The sequence below is a fragment of the Anabrus simplex genome, chromosome 2 (genome assembly GCF_040414725.1).
Source record: "Anabrus simplex isolate iqAnaSimp1 chromosome 2, ASM4041472v1, whole genome shotgun sequence".
In the NCBI taxonomy this organism is placed as follows: domain Eukaryota; kingdom Metazoa; phylum Arthropoda; class Insecta; order Orthoptera; family Tettigoniidae; genus Anabrus; species Anabrus simplex.
The window spans coordinates 866,565,815-866,588,745 of record NC_090266.1 but is presented as its reverse complement, the minus strand read 5'-3'; the positions used below and the strand labels follow the sequence as shown (position 1 = coordinate 866,588,745).

The following is a 22,931-nucleotide window of genomic DNA, read 5'->3' as shown; positions in this document are numbered from 1 at the left end:
AACCCACCAGTGAGCCAAAACCTGCCATCTTCTCCACCAAATCGCAATGAAATCAAACGCCACATAAAGAGACTGAAAGATAACAAGGCATCTGGTGAAGACTCAATGATTGCAGAACTGTGGAAACATGCCCCGGAAGAAGCAATTGACATCCTACACCAAACCATTGTAGATATATGGGAAAAAGAACAACTACCAGAGGACTGGAAGCTAGCCTTGATCCATCCTTTACACAAGAAAGGAAATATAAGAGATGTGAACAATTACCGTGGAATTTCTCTTCTGTCAGTAGCCTACAAGATCCTGTCACTAACCATCCTTGAAAGACTAGAACAGCAAGTTGAACACAAACTCGGGGAATACCAAGCAGGTTTTTGGAAAGGCCGATCAAATGCAGAACAAATACTTAACCTAAAAACCATAATAAGATACCATATGCTGAGAGGTCGAACTTACGTATCTACATTTGTAGACTTCAGGAAAGCATACGACTCCATCGACCGTTATGTGTTGCTTAACATCCCTGCAGAAATGGGAGTCGTTGAGAAACTGCTGGCGATAATAAGGGCAACACTAACTAATACCAAATCCAAAGTATAATTCCAAGGATGTCTCTCTGAACCCTTTGAGATCAAGACAGGCGTTCGACAGGGAGATGGGATGTCACCTCTTTTGTTCAACTGCATACTTGAGAAGGTAATACAGGAGTGGCGAAAGACGTTAAAAGAAAGAAATCTTTACAAACCCGTAAGGATTGGGACAAAGAAAATGGAGTGGAAATAGACTGCTTAGCGTTCGCTGATGATATAGCCCTTATGACAGGAAATTTCAAAAGTGCAACAGAACAGATCAATGTGTTGAAGGAAGCAGCAGAACAAACAGGTTTACAAATTTCCTTTCAAAAGACAGAAGTAATGTCAAATATCAAAGATGATACCGCACAACTAAACACCAAATATGGAACGATAAACCGTGTTTGTAAATTTAAATACCTTGGGGAATGGATTCAGCAAAATGGACTTGACAAAGAGGCCATAGCAGCAAGAATCAAGAAAATGGAAGTCACTTTCCAAACCACCTGCAACATATACAATAAAAAGTGCTTTTCCCTGAACACAAAAATTTGTCACTACAACACTGTCATCAAACCAGTATCGCTGTATGCATCTGAATTCCTTATCCTGTCCGAGAAATGTTTGCTTGTGGATTTAGAGGAAAGAAAAAAAAGAAAGATACTGCACACCATACTTGGCCCCAACTACAAAAAAGGCATCTACATTAGAAAATCCAGGCAAGAAGTATACTCTAAGATAGAGAAGATCACGGACACAATGCATAAGGGGGGAGTTTGCTTCTACGGACATATACGATGGATGATCGACTCTGGATGGACGAAATGTATCTTCAGTATATTTGACTCAAAACCCAAAACGGCAATGCCATGGTACGTTAATGTCAAGAAAGATCTTAAAGAACTGGGCCTACAAGCAGATGCACAAGACCAAAATCTTTTCAGAGCAGCCATCAAGACTTTTGGGACTTTCCGGGACGAAAAACGGGCAACTGGTGCTAAATGGACAGAAGAACGTCATGCTAAACACAGTGAGCTAATGAAGACGATGTGGATCAAGCGAAAAATGAACAAATGCCAGAATGTTAAGTGAGGCTTATCGTGGTCCCTAGTTGGCCAATTAGCGAAGTTGAATGAATGAATACTAATAAAAATAAATAAATAAATCCAAAAACAAAGCATTCCAGGGGCGTAAGCTTTTCCTGGTTTTGGTGTGAGGAACCTGCCCCTCCCCCCCTCCTGAAGTTTGTCCAAGTATTTTTGATACAGCCTGCATGATGATTAAAGAACATTTCTTAAGAATGAGTTGTAAAAGCATCCAAAACCTATCCAATTACAACTTCCTTTAAATGAAGCAGAATAATATAAAATATGTATTTCAACAACACACGTGGTTCATGACATTTACTTCATCTTGAAAATGACAGGTCACATCTAAGGGTCGTATTCAAGAACAAAACTGAGTGGATACTTTACAAAGTCTGCTTTGATAGGGAAGAAAAATTTTGCTCTTGTTTCATAGACACTACTTTCTCCAAAGTCTTGCTTTGGCTGAATTATTACTCCCGCAACTTTTAGTGTATGAATCGCTTATTCATCGCCGTAAGACACCTGGTGTACACTTTATGTACTAGTACCGGTACTGTTGTTGTTTACACAGCAAAGCAAATCTATAGAATTCATGCTAGGAACAAGATTTTCATCAAGGAATGTTATATAATGTGTGTGTGACACAGTTGTTGGCTTAAGATAATGAAGGTTTAGAAAATTCATATCGATCAAATTCAGATTTAATTTCCATTCAGCTGGCAGTTTTACCGGAACCGGGAGTGCTCCCTCCTTACTTGTCAACTCCGTACAAAGAAGTATTACTAAAAGTTGTGCGAGTAATAGGCTTTGCAAAGTCGTAATTTTATGAGCTGTATTTCAAGTTGGCAAAGACGATGTCTAACATTTTATTGTGCTCTGTTGACTGTGAAGTCAAAAGTGTTCTTTTTTCAATTTGCTTTACATCGCACCAACACAGATAGACCTTTTTTTTTTTGCTAGGGGCTTTACGTCGCGCCGACACAGATAGGTCTTATGGCGACGATGGGATAGGAAAGGCCTAGGAGTTGGAAGGAAGCGGCCGTGGCCTTAATTAAGGTACAGCCCCAGCATTTGCCTGGTGTGAAAATGGGAAACCACGGAAAACCATTTTCAGGGCTGCCGATAGTGGGATTCGAACCTACTATCTCCCGGATGCAAGATCACAGCCGCGCGCCTCTACGCGCACGGCCAACTCGCCCGGTACAGATAGACCTTATGGTGACGAAGGGAGAGGAAAACTGCTAGGAGATGGAACGAAGTGGCCGTGGCCAGAATTAAGGTACAGCCCCGGCATTTGCCTGGTGTGAAAATGGGAAACCACAGAAAACCATCTTCAAGGCTGCTGACAGTGGGATTGGAACCCACTATCTCCCGGATGAAAGCTCCCAGCTACGCACCCTAACTTGCCCGGTGAGGTCAAAGTATGGGCCACTGGCGACTCTGAAGCAAAGTCTTGCCGAAAGTCTACTTTCTGCAAAGTCTCGACTATGAATAGAAAAATGGTGACTTTGGTCGGTACAAAGACAACTTTGCCTCAAAACCTTGTTCTTCAATATGACCCTAGGGTAACTTTCAAGTATTTTACAACCTGATTATTGGTATATAAATACCACAAACTCTACTTCGCCGCACTATGCTAGGGCAAAGAAATGTTTTAAACATGATAGCTTTCAGCATTCTAAATTTCATACTTCTGAACTGCTATTACATGGACAATCTGTTGCAGTAAAATAGTTCAAGAAAGTATCTACACACCAGAAACCGTGTAGAAGGTTTCTCTACTGTTCTAAGCAAAATTCATTCACAAATGATTATATGCAGAACCATATATAATATTATGTAGGATTGTGGTATCAGAAATCGCAATGTGAAGTAATTTCAAAAGTAATGGTAAACTATATGAAAGTCCATGAGACTGCAATAGAAGTGCAAAGAATATCCTCCGATTTCTCAAAACTAACTTTCTCTCATATTATTTATGCAGTTAAAATGTTTTCATTATTGTATGCAGTACACCTATAGGCTACTTAATCTAACTTAATGTTTATCAGAATTGTGTTGTATGTATGAGTCATCAGTCCATAGAATGGTTTGATGCAGCGCTCGATGTCACCCTATCCTGTGCTAACTTTCTCATTTCTACGTAACTATTGCATCCTACATCTGCCCTAATCTGCTAGTCATATTCATACCTTGGTCTACGCCTACCATTCTTACCGCCTACACTTCCTTCAAAAACCAACTCATTATTCATAGTTATTCTGAAGTATTAACAACAAACTGCATTTAAACTGAAGTACAATCAGAATTTGTTCAACTGAAATGACCTCACACCAACTATTTTTAGATTCATTTTGAGATTTAATCCAGTAAACAGAGCAAGTAAGCACACTGAGAAGGAAAAGGAAATGTCCGTTTCTTTTTAATTTTCAAATATATACCTCATGGTAACTGCGTTCATCAGTACATAATAATGCTACAGACAGAAAACATACAGCAGAATGGAAGTGACAGGCCAATGAAACTACATTCATGATTAACTGAATTAGGAGATGCCTGGCTAGTGGCATGTAGCAACTCCTTTTCGCCTTGACTGCAGTGATGTGGTGTGACATGGACTCCACAAGTCGCTGGAAGCATTGCGGAGCCATACTGACCCGTGATTTCAGCACAGCCTCTCATAATTCATGAAGATTGGTTGGAACAGGGTTCGGGGCACGCACATCCCTCTCGACAGCATCCTAGATGTGCTCGATGTTATTGAGATCAGGGCTCCTCGAAAGCCAGGCAAGCATATTCACATCCGTGGAGTGCTCATCGAACCAGTCAGCCATAATTCGGGAATAAGAAAAAGTAAACTTGTGTCCTCATCCTGAGGTAGTGCAGCTCTTTTCAGGCACACCCCCAATGGAGGTGAACTGCATGTACCATTACTACCACATACCAGTCCTACAGCCATTCTTGAATTTCCAGTAGTACCGGGAATCGAACCCGGGCCCCCGAGGATGGCAGCTAATAACACTAACCGTTACGCTACAGAAGCGGACAATTCGGGAGTGAAGAGCTGGAACTTTGTCTTGCTGTAGGTAGTTTGCCTATAGGATGCTGGAGGCAAACAAAGTGGTGAACATGACCTGCCAGCAGGTTCCTGTAACAATTGCCAGTGACAGAAGTTGTCAGATGTACCAGGGGTCACATTTCACCCCATGTGAACAGTCCCCAAACAAGGATACCACCACCATCAGCCTGAACTATACCCTACTGTCAAGAGAGATCCATTGCTTCATGTCGTTGACGACACGCTCCTACCAGGCCATCGGCGTGTACCAACTGGTACCTCGACTCGTCTATCCATGTGAACTTTCTCCATGCTGTGAGACTCCAATGGTGATGTTCCTTTACGTATGTCAGTTGTGCCTTGCGACAGGTGTTGAACAGTAGTACTCTAGTGGGATGTTTTCTTCTGTACCCCACGGCGAAGGGATGGTTCTGGACAGTATGGCTGCTCACACGTTGTCGTTACCCAGCATCGAATTGACTAGCGATTTGCTGCTTTGTGGCGTCTATCCTCTCTTACAATTCGAGCTAGCCAGCGGCAAACCATCATAAATTTGGCATACATCATGACAGTTAAACCTGGCACCAGTGGTTTTGCCTGAATCCACTTACTCACGGTACACTCTTGATATGGCCACCCTTGGAAAGCTCAGTGCCTGCACGAATTCAGAGATAGAGTGGTCAATACATCTGGCACTGACAATATGGCTACGATCAAATGCGCTGAGGTCTTACCGATCCTGTAGTGGACTGTTATTCACACAGACCGTATGAGGTCTGATGTCTTCGTTGTTACATGCCACATCCTCATATTATATTGCCAGGCTGAGCACAGTAACATTTCCCTGCTATAGCAGCTGTCTCTAATTCAATTATTGCTCATGGGTGTATAATACCTTGAAATTACTGCATGAAAGATGAACTTTTGATTGTTTCTCTGGGTATTGCTGGTAGAAAATATCAAGACAAAAGTAAACTGGTCCACAGCAGTAAATCTTCCCTAATTTTATCATCATATTTGAGCAATGATTGCCAGAAAATCGAATTATCAATGCTGCAACCACACAAAGCAATTGGACTATTCATAAAATAAAATAAAAACACTCATTTTTCTAATGTCACCTTCACTTCAGTTTAAAGACTCTTGCTTATTTGCCATTAAATGTACAAGTTAGACGACGGGAAATAGACTGAAGATAAGATTCCATCCCTTAAGAAAATATTTACAAAGAATCATTCTGGAACCAATGCCAAGAAATAGATGACAGAAGGCACTGGCACTGAACAATATAGCTTGAAAACCCTCTCCACAAGATTCTCCTTTATAAAACATTTTTTCATGCAACATTACCCACTTGATTTTTTCACACCACAGTTTACTTTCTTGAATGGATTAACAGTCAAAACTACACGCTTGCTACTTCAGTGGTACTTAAAATCTATTATTCTTATAAAAATGTGTTAATAAACACAAGGAAAATGCACACCCCAACAAATTTTGGAATACCAGCTTACGAACAAGATACTCTTTATCCACCCCAGTCATAGCTTCTCAAAAGCATATTTGAGCTGAATATTGCTGAATTTATAAATTATTAACATGCACTGGAATGCACAGACATATTTATGGTAATACCACCAGTATTTTATTTAATTTTGTTTATGTATCCATTGGTGCCATTGGTGTTATTCGACAGAAGTAGTCTGTGCTGCCCATTTTAGATGCAGCTGGACATAATTTTTAAAAATCTTCTGGCAATAATCACTTCTGCCTCTATGTGACCTACTATTCAAAACCCTGCACACTCCATTAGATACAATCTGTTGCAGATCCAAGATAAAAGTGTTTCAAAAATGCCCAGATGAGCCCTCTGGAAATCAAAATGTAAATAGTAAATATTTTCCCCATTTATCATAGAAACAAGCCAACTGTTCCATGAAAGCCTTGAAGTAACATTTGAAATACTCAAGGTGACTAGGTTCTCAACTTTGCCCTACACTTCCTGCAAGTTTCAATTTTAACCTTTCTTACATAGATTACAATGAAAGTGTTTTTTAAAAGCCTTATAAGATAATCCCTTCAAAATCAGGAGAGAAAAGTGGTTATAACATCTATGTATACTGTAGCTTCAACCGAGTCACGGTTGCTGATAAAAGTGAGGGGAAAGATTACTATAGCTGAGAAAGTTGCGAACACTTTCACATCTAAAAATCCTCATCCTAGCACAAATTTGAAATATACTACTTTTAAGAGGTGTTACTCAACAGTCATATAAATAAATACATAAATACCATATTTACGTGGATAATCCCTGTATATATTTTTAAAAAATTTAAGGCACGAAATTGGGGTGCGGGTTTTATTTGCATCAAGGTTGACAACACCTCCTGGCTCACATAGTTTTCGATACTGGATACAGTTATGCTTCGTGTAACCACAGATGGAAAAAAACTGCCCCCATATGTCATGTTTAAACAGAAAACATTTCAGACTTTCAATTTAAAACTGCTTTACATTTTTAAAAATAGAATTTTGCAGATTAATTCAACCCTTAGCCCTCCCTTTTTCATGAACACTCCTGCCTCTCCAGCTTCATTTAAAAATCTGCTTGCAGAGGGATAAGTGACAGCACAAACATATTGACAGCATATTTATAAAAATCAACTAAAGCAAACACAATATAAATATAATACAAGAACAATACAGTATTCAGGTGCAATGTTCAGCATTTTCAAACCTGAAATTATCTCAGACAGTCACTTTTTGTCTGTAAAAGTGCATTTTGTGGAAATTCCCAAAACAGTCGTCGGGATGTAATCCAGGCTTTTTCTACAAGTATTGCTGAAAAACACAGTCTCACGTCGTAATTCAGGCTTACTGTTCATTGCCATATTTAGGATTATGCCTAAAAATGCTTTGAATTTAGGAAGATACATCCATCCACGACCTCCTAATAGAATCAAGTGTTGAATGTTTACACTAGCATACCAGTTAGTCTCACGCAAAATTTCCGGCAATAACTCGTCAGTCATGAATAACCGGAAAAAGTCGTGTTCACTCAACCTTGCAGTGGTTTATAACCTGACGTACCTCTGAATGGGCTTTTGAAATCCAAGTCAGTGTCATGGTATTTCCTCCAGCCATCAGTAGAGCCACCAGCACTGCCATTTAGCATAATTTCCTATTATCAGGATATTCATCACTCAACTCACCAACACAATCTCATTCGGCAATATCTTCCTCACCACTTAATTGAAAATCACTCTCACTATCGCTGAAATAAACGTCACTTTAACCTAAAAGTCTGGCTATTTCTTTCTCATGCTGCTCGTACGACGCCATGTTGCTATTTAAATCTAAGAATTTCATTTTTTGTCCGTGCAGACTCACATGGTCTTCAAAGAATGCGCACAAAGCCTGATTTCAAAGAGATTATAGCTATACATGGCTTCAAATTGTCATCGAAGTATGGCAGTAGCTTACTGTACCTGTAATTCATGCATGCGCAATCCGACAAAGGAGTTACAGTATATAGACTTTTTAAAAGGAGATGGGGTCACTGTACTGTGTTGCAATGCAGACGGAAGCGAAAGACTTCCTCCCCTCGTCATTGGAAAGTTCGATAGGCCACAATGTTTCAAGGGCGTCCAGTACTTTCCGTGCAAGTACAAGGCATCTAAAAATGCAAACAGTACAGTAATTCAACAAATAAAGCACTTGCACAGGGGAGTCAGCATAATTTTTCCTTGTCTTTGAATAGTGTTTTTTTTCCTTTCGTTGCATGAGGTTATGTTTGTTGGCGATTTATCCAAGTGCATTATTTCAATAACGTAAAGGCACCTTGTTGGATACACAGTTGGACCTGCTTTATATGCAACTCTGTTCTGCGTAATTCATATTTGTACACAATTCCCTTTAGGTCCCGACAAAATTTAATTTAAAAGCGTGTTAATTAAACCTTATTTATACGTAATTAGCCGTTATACTATATAACCAAGTTTTGCGTATATATAATGACCACGTGCTTTTTTTTTTATTTAACTACTGTATTTACGAAGTTTCCTCTTTGTCGGCGTAGGCGGAAGTAGAGCGGTCGGGTTTCGGTGCTGAAACAGAACACAAAGGGTTTTGCCGAGTGACGTTGACCCTTACTTACTGGTGGCTTAACAAAGGTCAACCAAGCGAGTCCCCTTCGCTCTCTATCTCGCTTCTCCTCTACCTTTGTCCTTTTTGACCTTCACAATACTGCCGAAGATGGAGATACATTACAAGCAAAGTAGGCGGTTTCAGTGCGGAAACAAAAGAAAATACAGTAAATTTGTTTGAATATGAGAATTTCTTTTGTGGGAACAACGGAGAAGTAAAATGTCCACGGTGCCGGTATCTGGTGTTTACTGTTGAACAGAAGTTTTGTCATTCAGTTGCTTTTGATTAGCCATGGAGAACAGAAAAAGGAAAAGTTGTACCCTAGATGAAAAAGTAACATTTATACGAGAAGTGGACACTAATCCACACAAAACAAAAACTGAAATTGCTTCAGACTTAGGGATTGCTTATACCATGCTATGTACAGCCATCAGTAAAAGAAACTGTATTTTGGATGAGTTCCTAAAACTAGGTTCAAAATCAGCAAAGCACAGCTGTCAGCAAGAAGGAAGGTACGTAGATTTGGAGAAAGCACTTTTCACATGGTTCCAGCAAAAGCGGGCTGCAGCTCTACCAATTAGTGGTGACATGCTGAAGGCAAAGGTGATAGATTTAGCTCAAATGATGAGTATCACTGCTGATTTCCAAACTTCATTAGGATGGTTGCAAGGATTTAAAGGTCGTCATGGACTCAGAGGGAGAACAATTTGCATTGACTCAAGAGCTGGGGACGACGTCACGGCACAACAGTGGAAAGAAGAGGTTCTGCTGGGTATTGTACACGATTATCAGCTTCCAAACATCTACAATTGTGATAAGACCGGCCTATTCTACATCTCCTTCCTAATAAAACATTAGCTGAAAAAGGTGATTCACGCCATGGAGGGAAGAAAAGTAAATTTGTGTAACAGTACTTCCCGCCACCAATGCAGAGGGATCTGACAAACTTCCTCCACTTGTGATAGGAAAATCGAAGAATGCGCGGTGTTTTAAGGGTGCAAAAATAAAACCTATGGAATATGAATCCAACAGAAATTCTTGGATGACTATGCTTTTAATGGAACAGTGGTTGAAAAAAACTGGACATAAAAATTAAAAAGAAACAGAAGAAGATCCCTCTTCTTATGGATCGATGTGCAGCACATCCATCTCAAATCGTTCTGGAGAATGTCCAAGTGGAATTTTCCTCTCCTAACTGTACCAGTGTTCTACAACCGCTTGATTTGGGCATCACTGCAAATTTCAAAGGGCATTATAGAAAAATGCTGGTTCAACATTTAACAACACTGAGTGATGCAGGAAATGAACCTTTCTCCATAATTTGCTACAAGCCATGGACTTTATTTTGGCTGCCTGGAAGCAGGTGTCATCCTCCACAATCAGCAACTGTTTCTGCAAAGCTGGTGTCTTACTACAGAGGCTGCCTCTAATGATGATTATGGGGAAGTTTTGTCTGGCAATGAGCTAACATTACCGGAGGGTGTAGAATTCTATACTTTTGTGCATTTCAACAATAATCTGGCTGTAGGTGGAGAACTACCGGATGAAGAGATTATTGCTGACGTATGCCAACAATGCGGTGGTGATGGACCAGCTGCAAGCGATAGTGACAGTGATGGAGAGAGAACGACTTGAATCTTGAAAGACCTGAACTGAGTGAAATGTTAAGTGCAATCAATGTGTGTAGGCATTACATCAGTGCAAAAAGTTGTAGTGAAAATGCTTCGAATTCATTACTAAGTTTGCAAAAGGAGGTTTATACTCTTAATGCAAGAAAAGTGAAACAAGCCAAACTATCTGATTTATTTAAGGCTGGACCAAGTTCAAAATAATATTTTCTGTCTTAATGTATTTATTATTTGCAATTATTTACACATGTAGGTCTATTCCATTGGTTTTTCAGTAAATATGTGATGTATTGTGTAAGTCTGATTCCTAAGTAATTCTGAGTTCCAAGTAGTTTTTCCTCTTCCTCTTTATATACGTATAAGTCAGGTTCAACTGTGTTTTGGAAATCGTTCTTTCCATAGTATTTGGAAGGTTTAACTGTGAATCAAGGTGACTGCATGCGTTAATGTGCCTTAGAATATTTTGTGACGCTGTAAGGGTTGGCATTTCTGAAGTACGAGTTGGTGGTTATTTCAAAGTAAGAGGAATTCGAAGTCCGATTTTTGCGTCCCATCGACTTCGAATTAACTAGGTTTTACTGTATTCCAAAACTAACATCTGAGTTCACCGGTGTGGTCTGTTTCGAGTGTTTACATTGCACCACCGTGTTAACAACCGCGTAAAAAAGACTACATGTGGAAACTGTTTTAGACGTGGAGTGTGACAAATTTGTTAGTAATTTAGGAGAGGATTCTAGTGATGCAAGAAACAACGAATCTTTCGATCTACAAGGAATCAAGCTTATTTCAAGTTGAGGTTAATGAAATACCCAGGTCTACTTGCTAATTTTCATGGCAAATGTATTTTATAGCAGTTATAATGTATTTATATCATCTCAAATATATTCAGGCAAAGCAGGGATATCCGCAAATTTACACGTTCATATATTCATAAATACCACGTGGAACTCACGGAGTGATATGAAATGTTTGTTTATGCCTATGTTACTCTTTCGACAGAAGGAATTTCAATTCATTTCATTATTTATTTTTTTTTCAAAATGAGCATTCCTACAATTAGGGTGCGGGGAATATTCGGCACCAGGGATTATTCACGTAAATACGGTAAATTTCATGGCCATTCAATTACTATCATTTTAAGTTTGCTACGTAAAAGGAGTTATTTCAAGTAACACTAAATCTACTCAAGAGCGCAGTTTCATTTAAGCAGCCTTAAATGTTTCCACCAACTTAAGCAAGGCATAGAACGTGAGGACCAAGCCAAAAATACAGGGAGTACAGTTTAAGACTTTGCACTTCTGCTCACAGGCAGTGGGAATCCCCAAGTGTGTGTCATACTGCTTGTGTCAAGCTTGGCATGCGCCGTATGACTTGTGTCAAGCTTAAAGTAACAGGAAGTCTTTACAGCTGACGGAGCAATTCACTAGTAACTATTGGATTTTTAAGGTGTGTTGCGAGATTATCATCACGATGGTGAAGTGCACTAAAGCGCAGAGAATATTTTTGGTCAAGTGTTATTTGCACAAGAAGAAGAGATCACTTAGAAGGTGCCTTCAAAAACACCGTAGACAGCTTCCTGATTCTACAGTACCATCAAAACGTTATGTGCAAAAATTCGTTCACAAGTGGCGTAGTACTGGTTCCATAACTAATAAGAAAAACAGCCAGCTTTCCCAAAGGAGAGCTTAGAAGATATACAGGCAAGACTACAAGTCAGTCCACGTAAGTCGCTTCACAGTATTTCTGGAAACTGGTATTTCACATTCGTCAGCACGTAATGCAACAAAATCATTACATTTGCAATCTTACCGGCCTCATTCATTGGCGAGTTCAGTTCCATTTACTAGTTTATTTGTTCGCTTTACTTATTTTTTTTAATTTTATTAATTTGTCCTGAGCATGCACATAGGTGACTAGTTCAGTTTTGTTTAGTTTCTATAGGCGTAATCATGCCGCTTCTTTCGGACGATTACGTCCGCTTGCCATAGCGGGCACTGTGTTCGCTGTCACCGCTTCTCTGCGCTCCTATCCTTCGGAACTCCGCTATGAAGTCTTAAATTATACTCCATGTGCTATGCAGTCAGTCACTACCTGATGAAGAAAGTGAAGAAAGATATTATGTGCTACTTTTATTATTTACATACCTTTTACAAATTTGGCCTGTTCGCCTTCTACATTTATTTTTCAAACATCTCCTCTCCACTTTCATACTAAGGATCACCTAGTATCTTCACTGATATTTCGTTTTCACTTTAATTCACAAGCTATGTCACACTAAATCATGTATTTCAACAGCTATTATACCATAATATTTTAGAAAATAAATTTCCCCACTCTCCACTAACAAGACTAAAGTACTGGGAATTTTCTCTTATTTTAATTCAAAAGGTTCGGCATACACATTTTTCTTTGCTTCATCAATATGAAAACATCTGCATGCCACTTTTAAATCTCCAGCATGATATTATATGGGGTGTGTGTATATGTATGTGTGTGTGGGGGGGGGGGGGGGGTGCAAGAAGGACATATTGAGGAGGGATGTCAAAAGGCCCAGAAGTGTAATGGATTGATTATTGGAAGCCCAATAAAAATTATGCTGTTTATTTAGATTAATATTTCAACATTTCCCTTGATATATATTTTATGAGTGGGTATTTGCATTCATCTTTGACTATTGAAATAATAATAATAATAATAATAATAATAATAATAATAATGAATTTCTAAGCCCTTCAATTAGTATAAATTTTAACAGACACTGAAGTGTCTGAATTTTGCTCTGAAAAGGGAGTAGTTTGATATAAGACCAAATCTGCAACTGTTTGGTTTAGCCAGTACTGCCTTGAGCCTTAATCATTCTGTTTCTGAAGAAACTGTAATGTGCGTTGTGAATACTCTCTTCAAAATCTGTAATGGGACAGTGGAGAATATTCAGGATATTCAGATTTAAAGTTATTATTTGACATTTATATTAAGTATTAATTTTCATATTTTATTTGTTTTGAATGATTTATTAAATAGTAATTCTGAAAGAAAGAAAAAGCAGATATCCTTACACTTGTACTCATTATTGTACAAATTTTATTTGGTACTTTGTGATGAAGATGAGGAAAAGGGGCCCACTGTCTTGAATTTTCAGCAGGCCCAGAATTGACGTAAGTGACCCTGTGTTCTACTAAAAACATGTAGGCCTATAATGAATGGAACACCAAAGCTGAGATTATTTATGTTCAAGTATACATTAAAAAACAAATTCCAGCCTTAGTGTCCTGCTAAAAATACAGGTACTAACTGCGATGCACTTTGAGTAATACAATTCTACGTAGCCTCTGGGATGTTCTACAACCAAACAGGTTGCAAAGATAATAGCGGAAAGCAAACTTGAAACTTAAAACAGCGAGTGTGACTCATTCTGATGGGTAGAAGTACACACTAACGACCGGGCATCAACAACTGTGAAGTAACACAATGTCAAGTGTGAATACTATTTAATTGTTTTAAAGGAAAAATGGATGGAAGACGTAGTATTTGTGCTATATATGGTTGTAATAATTACAGACAGCACAGTGTGTTGGCCCATAAATACTTTGCAGTCCTCAATAAAGCCTTTGCAAATAAATTATTCCTATACATCTCAACAGAAAAATGTCAAATTACAGAAAGTAACACACTTAATGTACATGTACATCGACATAATATAGTGTTTAAAAAATTATGGTATGTACATAGTTGTCGCCATACACAACTAATCTCTGATTATAAAAAGAAAATAGAATATATGTATGCCTAAGTGAATGGAAATACGGTTGCATGGCCTATACTGAGCAGAGTAGCTGCACATGTTAACGCACTATGGCTATGGAGCCAAGCTCTGCATTCGGGAGCCACAAGGGTTCGAACCCCAATGTCGGCTGTCCCTGAGAATGGTTTTCTGTGGTTTCCCCATTTTCACAGGCACAGACGATTCCTTCCACCTCCTTACCCAATTCATTCACTATCACTGATCTTCATTAGACTTTCACCTGAGGTTGGGCATCAGAAAGAACATCCACCCATAAAGACAGGCCATATAAATTCATCTCACCTCATCCCCAACCCCGTATTAAGAAAATGGACTAAGGGGTAGACATAATGTACACTGTTGTATGTAAACTGTTACAGTATTTTTTCACGTCTAAACTTTAATTGCAGAAAGTAACATATGTACATTTGGCTAAGTTATTTTTTAATATATATAGTTGTCACTTTTCATGTCTTATCTGAAAATAAGAGACTATATCACATGTAAATGGTTTTGGTCTAGCTGTAAGCCTAAAAGGGATATCACTTTTCATGCCTTATCTCATGACTAATAAAATGTTATAACCCCAGATTAACTACTCTGTTACCGAGCTCGATAGCTGCAGTCGCTTAAGTGCATCCAGTATCCAGTATTCGGGAGATAGTAGGTTCGAACCCCACTGTCGGCAGCCCTGAAAATGGTTTTCCGTGGTTTCTCATTTTCACACCAGGCAAATGCTGGGGCTGTACCGTAATTAAGGCCTCGGCCGCTTCCTTCCCATTCCTAGCCATTTCCTGTTCCATCGTCGCCATGAGACCTATCTGTGTCGGTGCGACGTAAAGCAACTAGAAAAAAATATATATATTAAAGAAATTATTCTGTTCTTGAAATCTGTTCCATAATTTCTTTAAAACTTGAAAGCAATACTTTTCGTATACAGCCAACAAGAGCAGGCAAGAGCTGTAAGTAGTTACAACTGCGAGCCACTGGATTGCATTAGTGGCTCTGTCTCGTCGAAAAGCTATGCATTCTCGCAGGAGTTTCCGCTATTATCTTTGTAACATATTTGCTACAACATGCATCATTTTAGACTACTTCAGAAATAACTACTGTTTAAAATGGTAATTAAAAATCAATCTATGCCGATTTTTCCAAGCTATGTACTACAGAAACTACATCACACAATTATTGTATAACATGCTCACACACGCTAAGTGAAGTGATCACATCACTGCAGTCAAATGGCCAGGTAATTTACAACATGGACAATAGCGATGTGATAGCTGGCTCCTTCAAAATAGGATTTATACCACATTACTAACACACTGATAGATCATCAGTCATGGTGAATAATTGAAATAAGAAAAAATACCTTTGAATCTCTGGCTGTTCCTTAGAACTTGTTATGCAAGAACAGATTACATGCAATATACCCATGCTAAGTAAGGAAAAAATACAGATCTAGAGTGAATTATGTATGCAAGGACATGAAATAGGCATATGAATAGAATATACGTATATATGTGGGCCCAGAATTTATGTCGGTGGCTCTAGATTTGCTATACTTTCACACTAACACACTACTGCATTTTCTTATTCCTTTCCATTACAGCATGTCTTCTCTCTTCCTGTCTGTATTTTTCCTTAGCTAGCATGCCACTGGGTAATGTTATTCAAGCCATGCAACTACATTAGTGTTCAAGACTAGTCACGTAAAGCCTCAACAACAAAGAGACCAACAGAATATATGATAGCCTGTAAGACATAAGTGACAAAATGGCAGAATATTGAAGAAATGTAACAAAAGACTGTATAGTACGTGCACCTTTTAGTGATACATGCACACCCTAGTGCTGAATCGGTCGACCTCGGTTATCTTCGAGATTCCTATTGGCAACCTTTGAAACGCAAACCATGCATCGCTGTGCGACATCTGGCGTACACGTTACGTATTAGTACTGTTGTCGCTTACACAGCAACGCCAAATTACAGAATTCATGCCAGGAACAAGATTCTCATCAATAAATGTTATATAGTGTTAAATAATGGATGTGTGATACAGTTGTTGGCGTCAAGATAATAAATGTTCAGAAAATTCATATTGATCAATCATATTATCGATTCAGTTCAGATTTCATTTCCATTCAGTTGGCAGTATAACCGGAACCGGGAGAGTTCCCTCCTTACTCCTCACCCCTGTGCAAAGTAATACGGTATCGCTAAAAGGTGTGCGGACTATACTTTGTTATTTACCAGGTGTGAAATTGGTATGAACATTCAGTATATTTTACACTAAAATGTATGTTCAGAACATTTGTACATTACACCCACTTCACACTTTGCATGAACTGACTCCTCTACCACAATAGGGTTTGATTAAACAACCCAATCTACTGGTTGCTATGATATTAACTACACCATCAAAAATACTAGGTAATTTCTCATAGACAGAAATGATTATACAGTACCACAAAATATAAATCCTAACTATTTTTTTTTTGCTAGGGGCTTTACGTCGCACCGACACAGATAGGTCTTATGGCGACGATGGGATAGGAAAGGACAAGGAGTTGGAAGGAAGCGGCCGTGGCCTTAATTAAGGTACAGCCCCAGCATTTGCCTGGTGTGAAAATGGGAAACCACGGAAAACCATTTTCAGGGCTGCCGATAGTGGGATTCGAACCTACAATCCTAACTATATTATTTGAACAATGAGAATGTATTTCACAAATTTAAGAGATGTTCAAGGGCCAAAAAAGAACCAATACTGTGACAACAGCAAAAAAGTAAATTAATTAACAACTCTTTGTAGATAAAAAATGTGTAGCAACTACAACAGGTAGAACGATAAATGCATTACTGGTTTCAGTATATCAAGAATGGAGTAAAAGAAGTAATTTTAAACTTTCATTTACTATGAATTCCAAATATATCTTCACGAGCCCAACTAGTACATACAAATAAAACTTCCTGAAAATGAGACATCAGTAACATGCCATACCCTCTTCAGTAGGCTTATGATTAGCATATACTGATAATCTCCTATTTGAATAAGGAAAAGAACATCAGCACAATAATAATGTGCACAACCTGGATTCAGCAATTGAATTATGGAACCTGACTAGTGAAAATATTTGATCCTTTTCCTGCCTCTGCAATCTTTAGTTGACCAAACTTCCTAACAATCTGGGCTATTCATTTCTAAAACAGCTGACTTGCTCATCAAAATTATTTATCTTGTAAGCATGACATCAATAATTTTTAAGTACCGTACCGGTATACACAAAAAATAAGTTTTCTGCATCAATATGAAGATGATTTACTACAAACAGAAAGCTTAAGAAACAGACTGTGTTTTTTTAAAATAATTTAGTTAAGTGCTGAATGTTCAATTCAAGATTCTTCTGGACAACAAGAGGAATCTGAGCAAAAATTATTTTAGCAATCTTTCGGTTCACTATCTATGCACAACACAACACAGTCCTAAGAGAAACAATGCCATCTACCTAGTAATAAAATAACTTTTAAAATTAGGAAACACTTTAATCTGGTCATGCACTAATAAAAATTTTGTCACCAGGTAACAACTACTGAAACTTTTATCTACTAGCACTACTCATTATCAAGCACCATCCAATTATTAATTTTATCCTAAGCATATATGACATTTTATTAGTAACTACTGTATGTGTGTTGTTAATCTTCAGTAGCAAATTCATAACTGCAACAATGACAGCATATTATGCATGGATCAAATGAACATTTCTGTATTGCATATTGGCATATCAGAAAGACTAACAGCCAGAAAGAACCCAACAACTGAAAGACTTTCTCCCCCAGTCATGACGTACCCAACACTCACAGGTTATCAACATTAGTTCATTCCTTACACTGCTGCAGGTGAAATGAACTCCAAAAGAAGATTATTTTTACATCTTTGTGAGCTACATGATTAGATGACTTGGAGGAACTATATATAAATGTGATAGTCAGAGTGACCAGTATTAAATTTCTCACTCAAACTTCAACACATTCACATCTCCAGACTTAATCACAAAGGAGGGTGCCAACTACCATATGCCAAAGAAGAGCAACTTTTCAGAGTAACAAATAAAGATAGTAAACTTTAGCTCTGTCCAATAATAATGCCTCTAATGTAGAATAATTTACACTACTGCTTTGCTGAAAAGTGGACAATGCTTTAAGCTGTATTGCTGAAGCTATGGTAAGTTTACAAACAAAAGGTAAGCATGCTGGATAATATATTACCCCTCCAATTGGCCCTTCATCAGATTCTGGAGAATTTTCTTCTGTGGTTCCTTCAGGCCGTGTAATACTTGATCCGGTGTCATCTGGAACCTCATCTGTCCCTGGTAAACAGAAGTAGACAGTTTAAATAGTTTTCGTTTTTATTTTATAACAATGACAGTCATCTTAATAGAGCTATATTTATAGCTGCTTTACACCATCATACACAAAAAACTGATTCAGTCACAGATGATATTTTGATCATTTCTAAACATACTCTACACTTCCAATTATTTCAAAAGTTATAAGCAATTTGGAGAAATTACGGCTGTCCATCAATATTTATTATTTCCGATATTCTAAATAATCATAAGTTTGAATAATTAACTTGAATAATTAACAAACACCATTTTTACTCAGTGATTTTCACACTGCACTTGAGCTTGACAATTTCTCTTCTACTAGCGTAATTATTAATTTACAACGAAGGGTTCTTAGTTTATAACAAATCTCAATTATTTAAAAAAAGATTCTGAAGAAATTACATTTAATAACTTACTGGTAGGCTATTAAACTTTTAAGATATTACAAGATCTGCATAAATATATTTTTGATGTTATTTGTAAAATGCTAATGATAAAGATTACTTCTGCATTCAATTATTACAAGGATACGTTTAAAAAAATCTAACTCACAAACATAATTAAGGAATGAAGTGGCATTGCAAGCAACACCTACGTTATACAATGTAAATAAACAATGAACACGTTTGTAAAAGGAAGGAAGTCCATCAATTCTGACATACAAGTGAAAAATAATGAATGAAAGAAGTAATAATGCATTCTATTAAACAATAATATAAATAAACTAGTTCTCTATTCGAGTGATCGTTGCCAGTAACCAACAAAAATGTTTGCGATTTTAAGGTTAAGGCAACTGGTAAGACAGGGCACTACAATAGGACTAAAGAGAGTTACAACTCCTTAACATTGGATTTATTTTAATAAACAGTTGTGTCAAGCTCTTTGTTTGATAGCCTCCATTTTGTTAAAGGGTCAGTATAAGCCCGCGCGGCTGTCAGAAAAATAATAACGTCCCCCCCTCCCCCCTCACCCGCAATTCTTCTTTATGATATTTCGATACATATGAAATAATAATAAAACACACATTCTTCTTTTCGGTAATATAAATGTCGCAAAGTATTGTATCAATCGAAATAACCACCTTCAACGCACAGATTCCAGCATTTTTAAATTAACTTGAGCACATGATTTCTAAGTCCCGCTCCACCGAGCTATGTCGACGATGCGACCTCCCAAAACACAAAAGCATGGCTCTGCTTACCTGCGAATGAATCGTCCTCCAGATCATCTGAAGCCATCATTAGATTAACAAGTGCACAGTATACTCTCTGGATAGCAATTTACACCAACCAGTTTTTACAGTTTGAAATTAACGATAAAATACCATATAACGAGCAGTAAAGTGTCATTCCTGAACGACCGACCACTCGCTTCAGCACCTTGAAGGAAGCACAGTATCGACTGATATGCGCATGCGCTCGCGCTGTGTATATATAACAGAACAGGGTTTACGTTGAGGCGCGACCAGAGGGGATTCGAAATACTAAAAGCTTTCTTTCCACAAATTTAAAGAAAGGCTCACTCCTGTTCGGCGTTCCTCGATATATATGAAAAGAATACTTTAGAACTCCCAGTTTTACATCGCTGTATATCGTTAATTAATGACAATTAAATGCATTATTCAAATTAAGCGTTTATCTTTCACACTGCAATTTACCCCCCTCCACCAGCGAGCACTCTTTTTCCTGGGCTAGGTCAAACATTGATTGATTTCGAGCGAAAATGGTTCACCCGACGGGTGCTTCCTCCGCTTATGTTTCTACTGTGTTTTTTTTTTATATAAATCAATTCATTAATGTAACTGACGATTTAGCATTCTACACAAATACTGACTGTCTTGAGGATCGCACACGATACAGAGTTTTAAATTATAAGTAGCTCTTCACCGCTGACAGCGAACTATCTTTTATCCATCTTGGGTAGTAGGTTCATTGCTTCGGCTCCCAGTCCTCAATTAGGTCTATCGATTCCGATATAAATTTCTGCGTAATCGCATTCGAAGCTAACTTATTGGAAGCGTCTGGGCATCGCGATTCCGAGTTGCTAGGTTTGTGCGAGCGTCTAAATATATATTTTTTAATATAATTAAATACTAAATCTCCTTTCAAATTAGATGGTCTAATGAGGAATATAAGCTGGATGAGACAACGTCCTAATTACATGATAGCTCTTCTCTTGACCCTGTCGATCTTATCCAAAAAGTGGCTATAAGGGACTTTCGGATTCTTGAGAATGAGGAATCATCAGTCATCTTGTTCCATACTTTTTAACTTATTTTATTTACTTTTCCATTATTTTTTCTGTATCATTAGTTGTATAAATTAATAAAATTATTTGTTTTAACGTTCCTTCAGCTAGTGAAGTGGCGTAATTTTGTCCCGCATTAATTGTTTAACATGCTTGAAGCCAACGAGACAAAAGTGTCGCATCAAACCCGCGAACAGGAGGGCAAGGTCCAATCGATTGAGCCACTGAGGCTGGCTTTTATAAACCAGCTGCTGGATGTTGGATTACTGGATATACGCGTACTTTTAAGAAGTGGGAAATCATGATTAAGCCGAAGATGAATGGGTAAAGATCATCTTGAGATTATCAATGTCCCTACTGCCATCTGGACACTATTTCTAATCGATATTCAACTACTTTTAAAAAAATTCTACTGGCTTAAAGTCACACAAACTCAGATAATAAAATGACCAGGCGTCCTGCACATTCCCGATATGTCCTACTTTTCGACCCTGTGTTAGGGAGTACGGAAAAAAGAGCAAAAATATCCTCCATTTGAAGATTTAGTATTTCTTTTTCAAATTAAAACTTATACTTTTAGATAAAAACAAAACTGAAACAGTGAATTTAACATGTGAGGGAAAATGGACTTTTTAAAAAAATGTATGACAAATATTGAGCAGTATTCTGAATTCCTGAAATTTAGATAGTATTTACTTTCAGTACCAGGCCATAATGCTAATGAGGAGAGGTTGTTCTTTTTAACATCTACCAAATCGACTGATACTCGTAATAATACAATTTGAAACATTCTGAATACACAAAACTGTATAATTATGTATTGAAAAATAATTATTTACAGTCAAAAACCACATCAGCAGAGGAGTATGACTACATAGTCACATAATGGTAAGAAAACAGCATGGTGTATTCTTGAACAAACCAGCAACTCATTTAACGACGACAGGTAGTGGTCGAGGTAAAAGGTTTTTGCTTGATAAAGTGCCCTACATTTCAGGGCTCATTGCCCTCCGTTTATGTAGTGGTCATTTGGTCACTCTTATCAGATTTTGGCGACGATTGAATAGAAAGGACTGGGACTGCGAAGGGAGAGACCGCAGCAAAAATATCCTGGTGTGAAAATGAGAAACTACGGAATCGCGACCGTGGTGTAGAGATTAGTAGAGCAGAGTTCCCCTATGGTTCCGAACTCTGTCAGGAATTCAACACTTGTTTGAGGGAACGGCTTGCTGTCAGCCTGGGCAGTTCTAACGTTCAGGGTTTCGCTATTTCAACTACAGGGATGGTACATAATATGTAGGCTATGCCCGTTCCTTCTCATAAGATAATACAATACACCGCGACCACACAGGTTACATCAGACAGGCTTTATATGCTCTATGATTTTTTTTTTTTTTTTTTTTTTTTTTTTTGCTAGTTGCTTTACGTCGCTCCGACACAGATAGGTCTTATGGCGACGATGGGACAGGGAAGGGCTAGGAGTGGGAAGGAAGCGGCCGTGGCCTTAATTAAGGTACAGTCCCAGCATTTGCCTGGTGTGAAAATGGGAAACCACGGAAAACCATTTTCAGGGCTGGCGACAGTGGGGTTCGAACCTACTACCTCCCGAATACTGGATACTGGCCGCACTTAAACGACTACAGCTATCGAGCTCGGTGCTCTATGTACATTACCAAGATGTATAAAACGCCTTTGTAAGAAGCAACAACATTAACACCACAAATGTTATTACAGCCATACCCTCAGAATTATTTCGGCGAACCAATTTAATTCTACTGGGTCAAACATCTTTCTAGCAAAGAAACTACAATATTATTGTAAAACAGATAGTCTAATGGAGTGGGAATAATTCTTTTTTTTTCAATTTGTTTTACATCGCACCGACACAGATAGGTCTCTTGGCGACGATGGGATAGGAAAGGTCTAGGAATGGGAAGGAAGCGGCCGTGGCCTTAATTAAGGCGCCTGGTGTGAAACTGGGAAACTACGGGAAACCATCTTCAGGGTTGCCTAGAGTGGG

At 38.2% G+C, this 22,931-nt stretch overlaps 1 protein-coding gene across 5 annotated transcripts in view; it reads right to left on the bottom strand.

Annotated features, from left to right (window-relative positions):
* The window catches only part of Mi-2 (chromodomain-helicase-DNA-binding protein Mi-2 homolog), a 743,946-nt gene extending 723,909 nt beyond the window's left edge, over window positions 1-20,037 (bottom strand). For all 5 annotated transcript variants that reach the window (XM_067141602.2, XM_067141598.2, XM_067141599.2 and 2 more), the window contains exons 1-2: window positions 19,866-20,037; window positions 18,543-18,643 (exon numbers count right to left, since the gene is read on the bottom strand). In XM_067141602.2, coding sequence (XP_066997703.2) covers window positions 18,543-18,643; window positions 19,866-19,905 — 141 coding nt within the window. In that variant the 5' untranslated portion in view covers window positions 19,906-20,037. The remainder of the gene's footprint in view (window positions 1-18,542; window positions 18,644-19,865) is intronic.
* Between the last annotated feature and the right edge of the window lie 2,894 nt (window positions 20,038-22,931).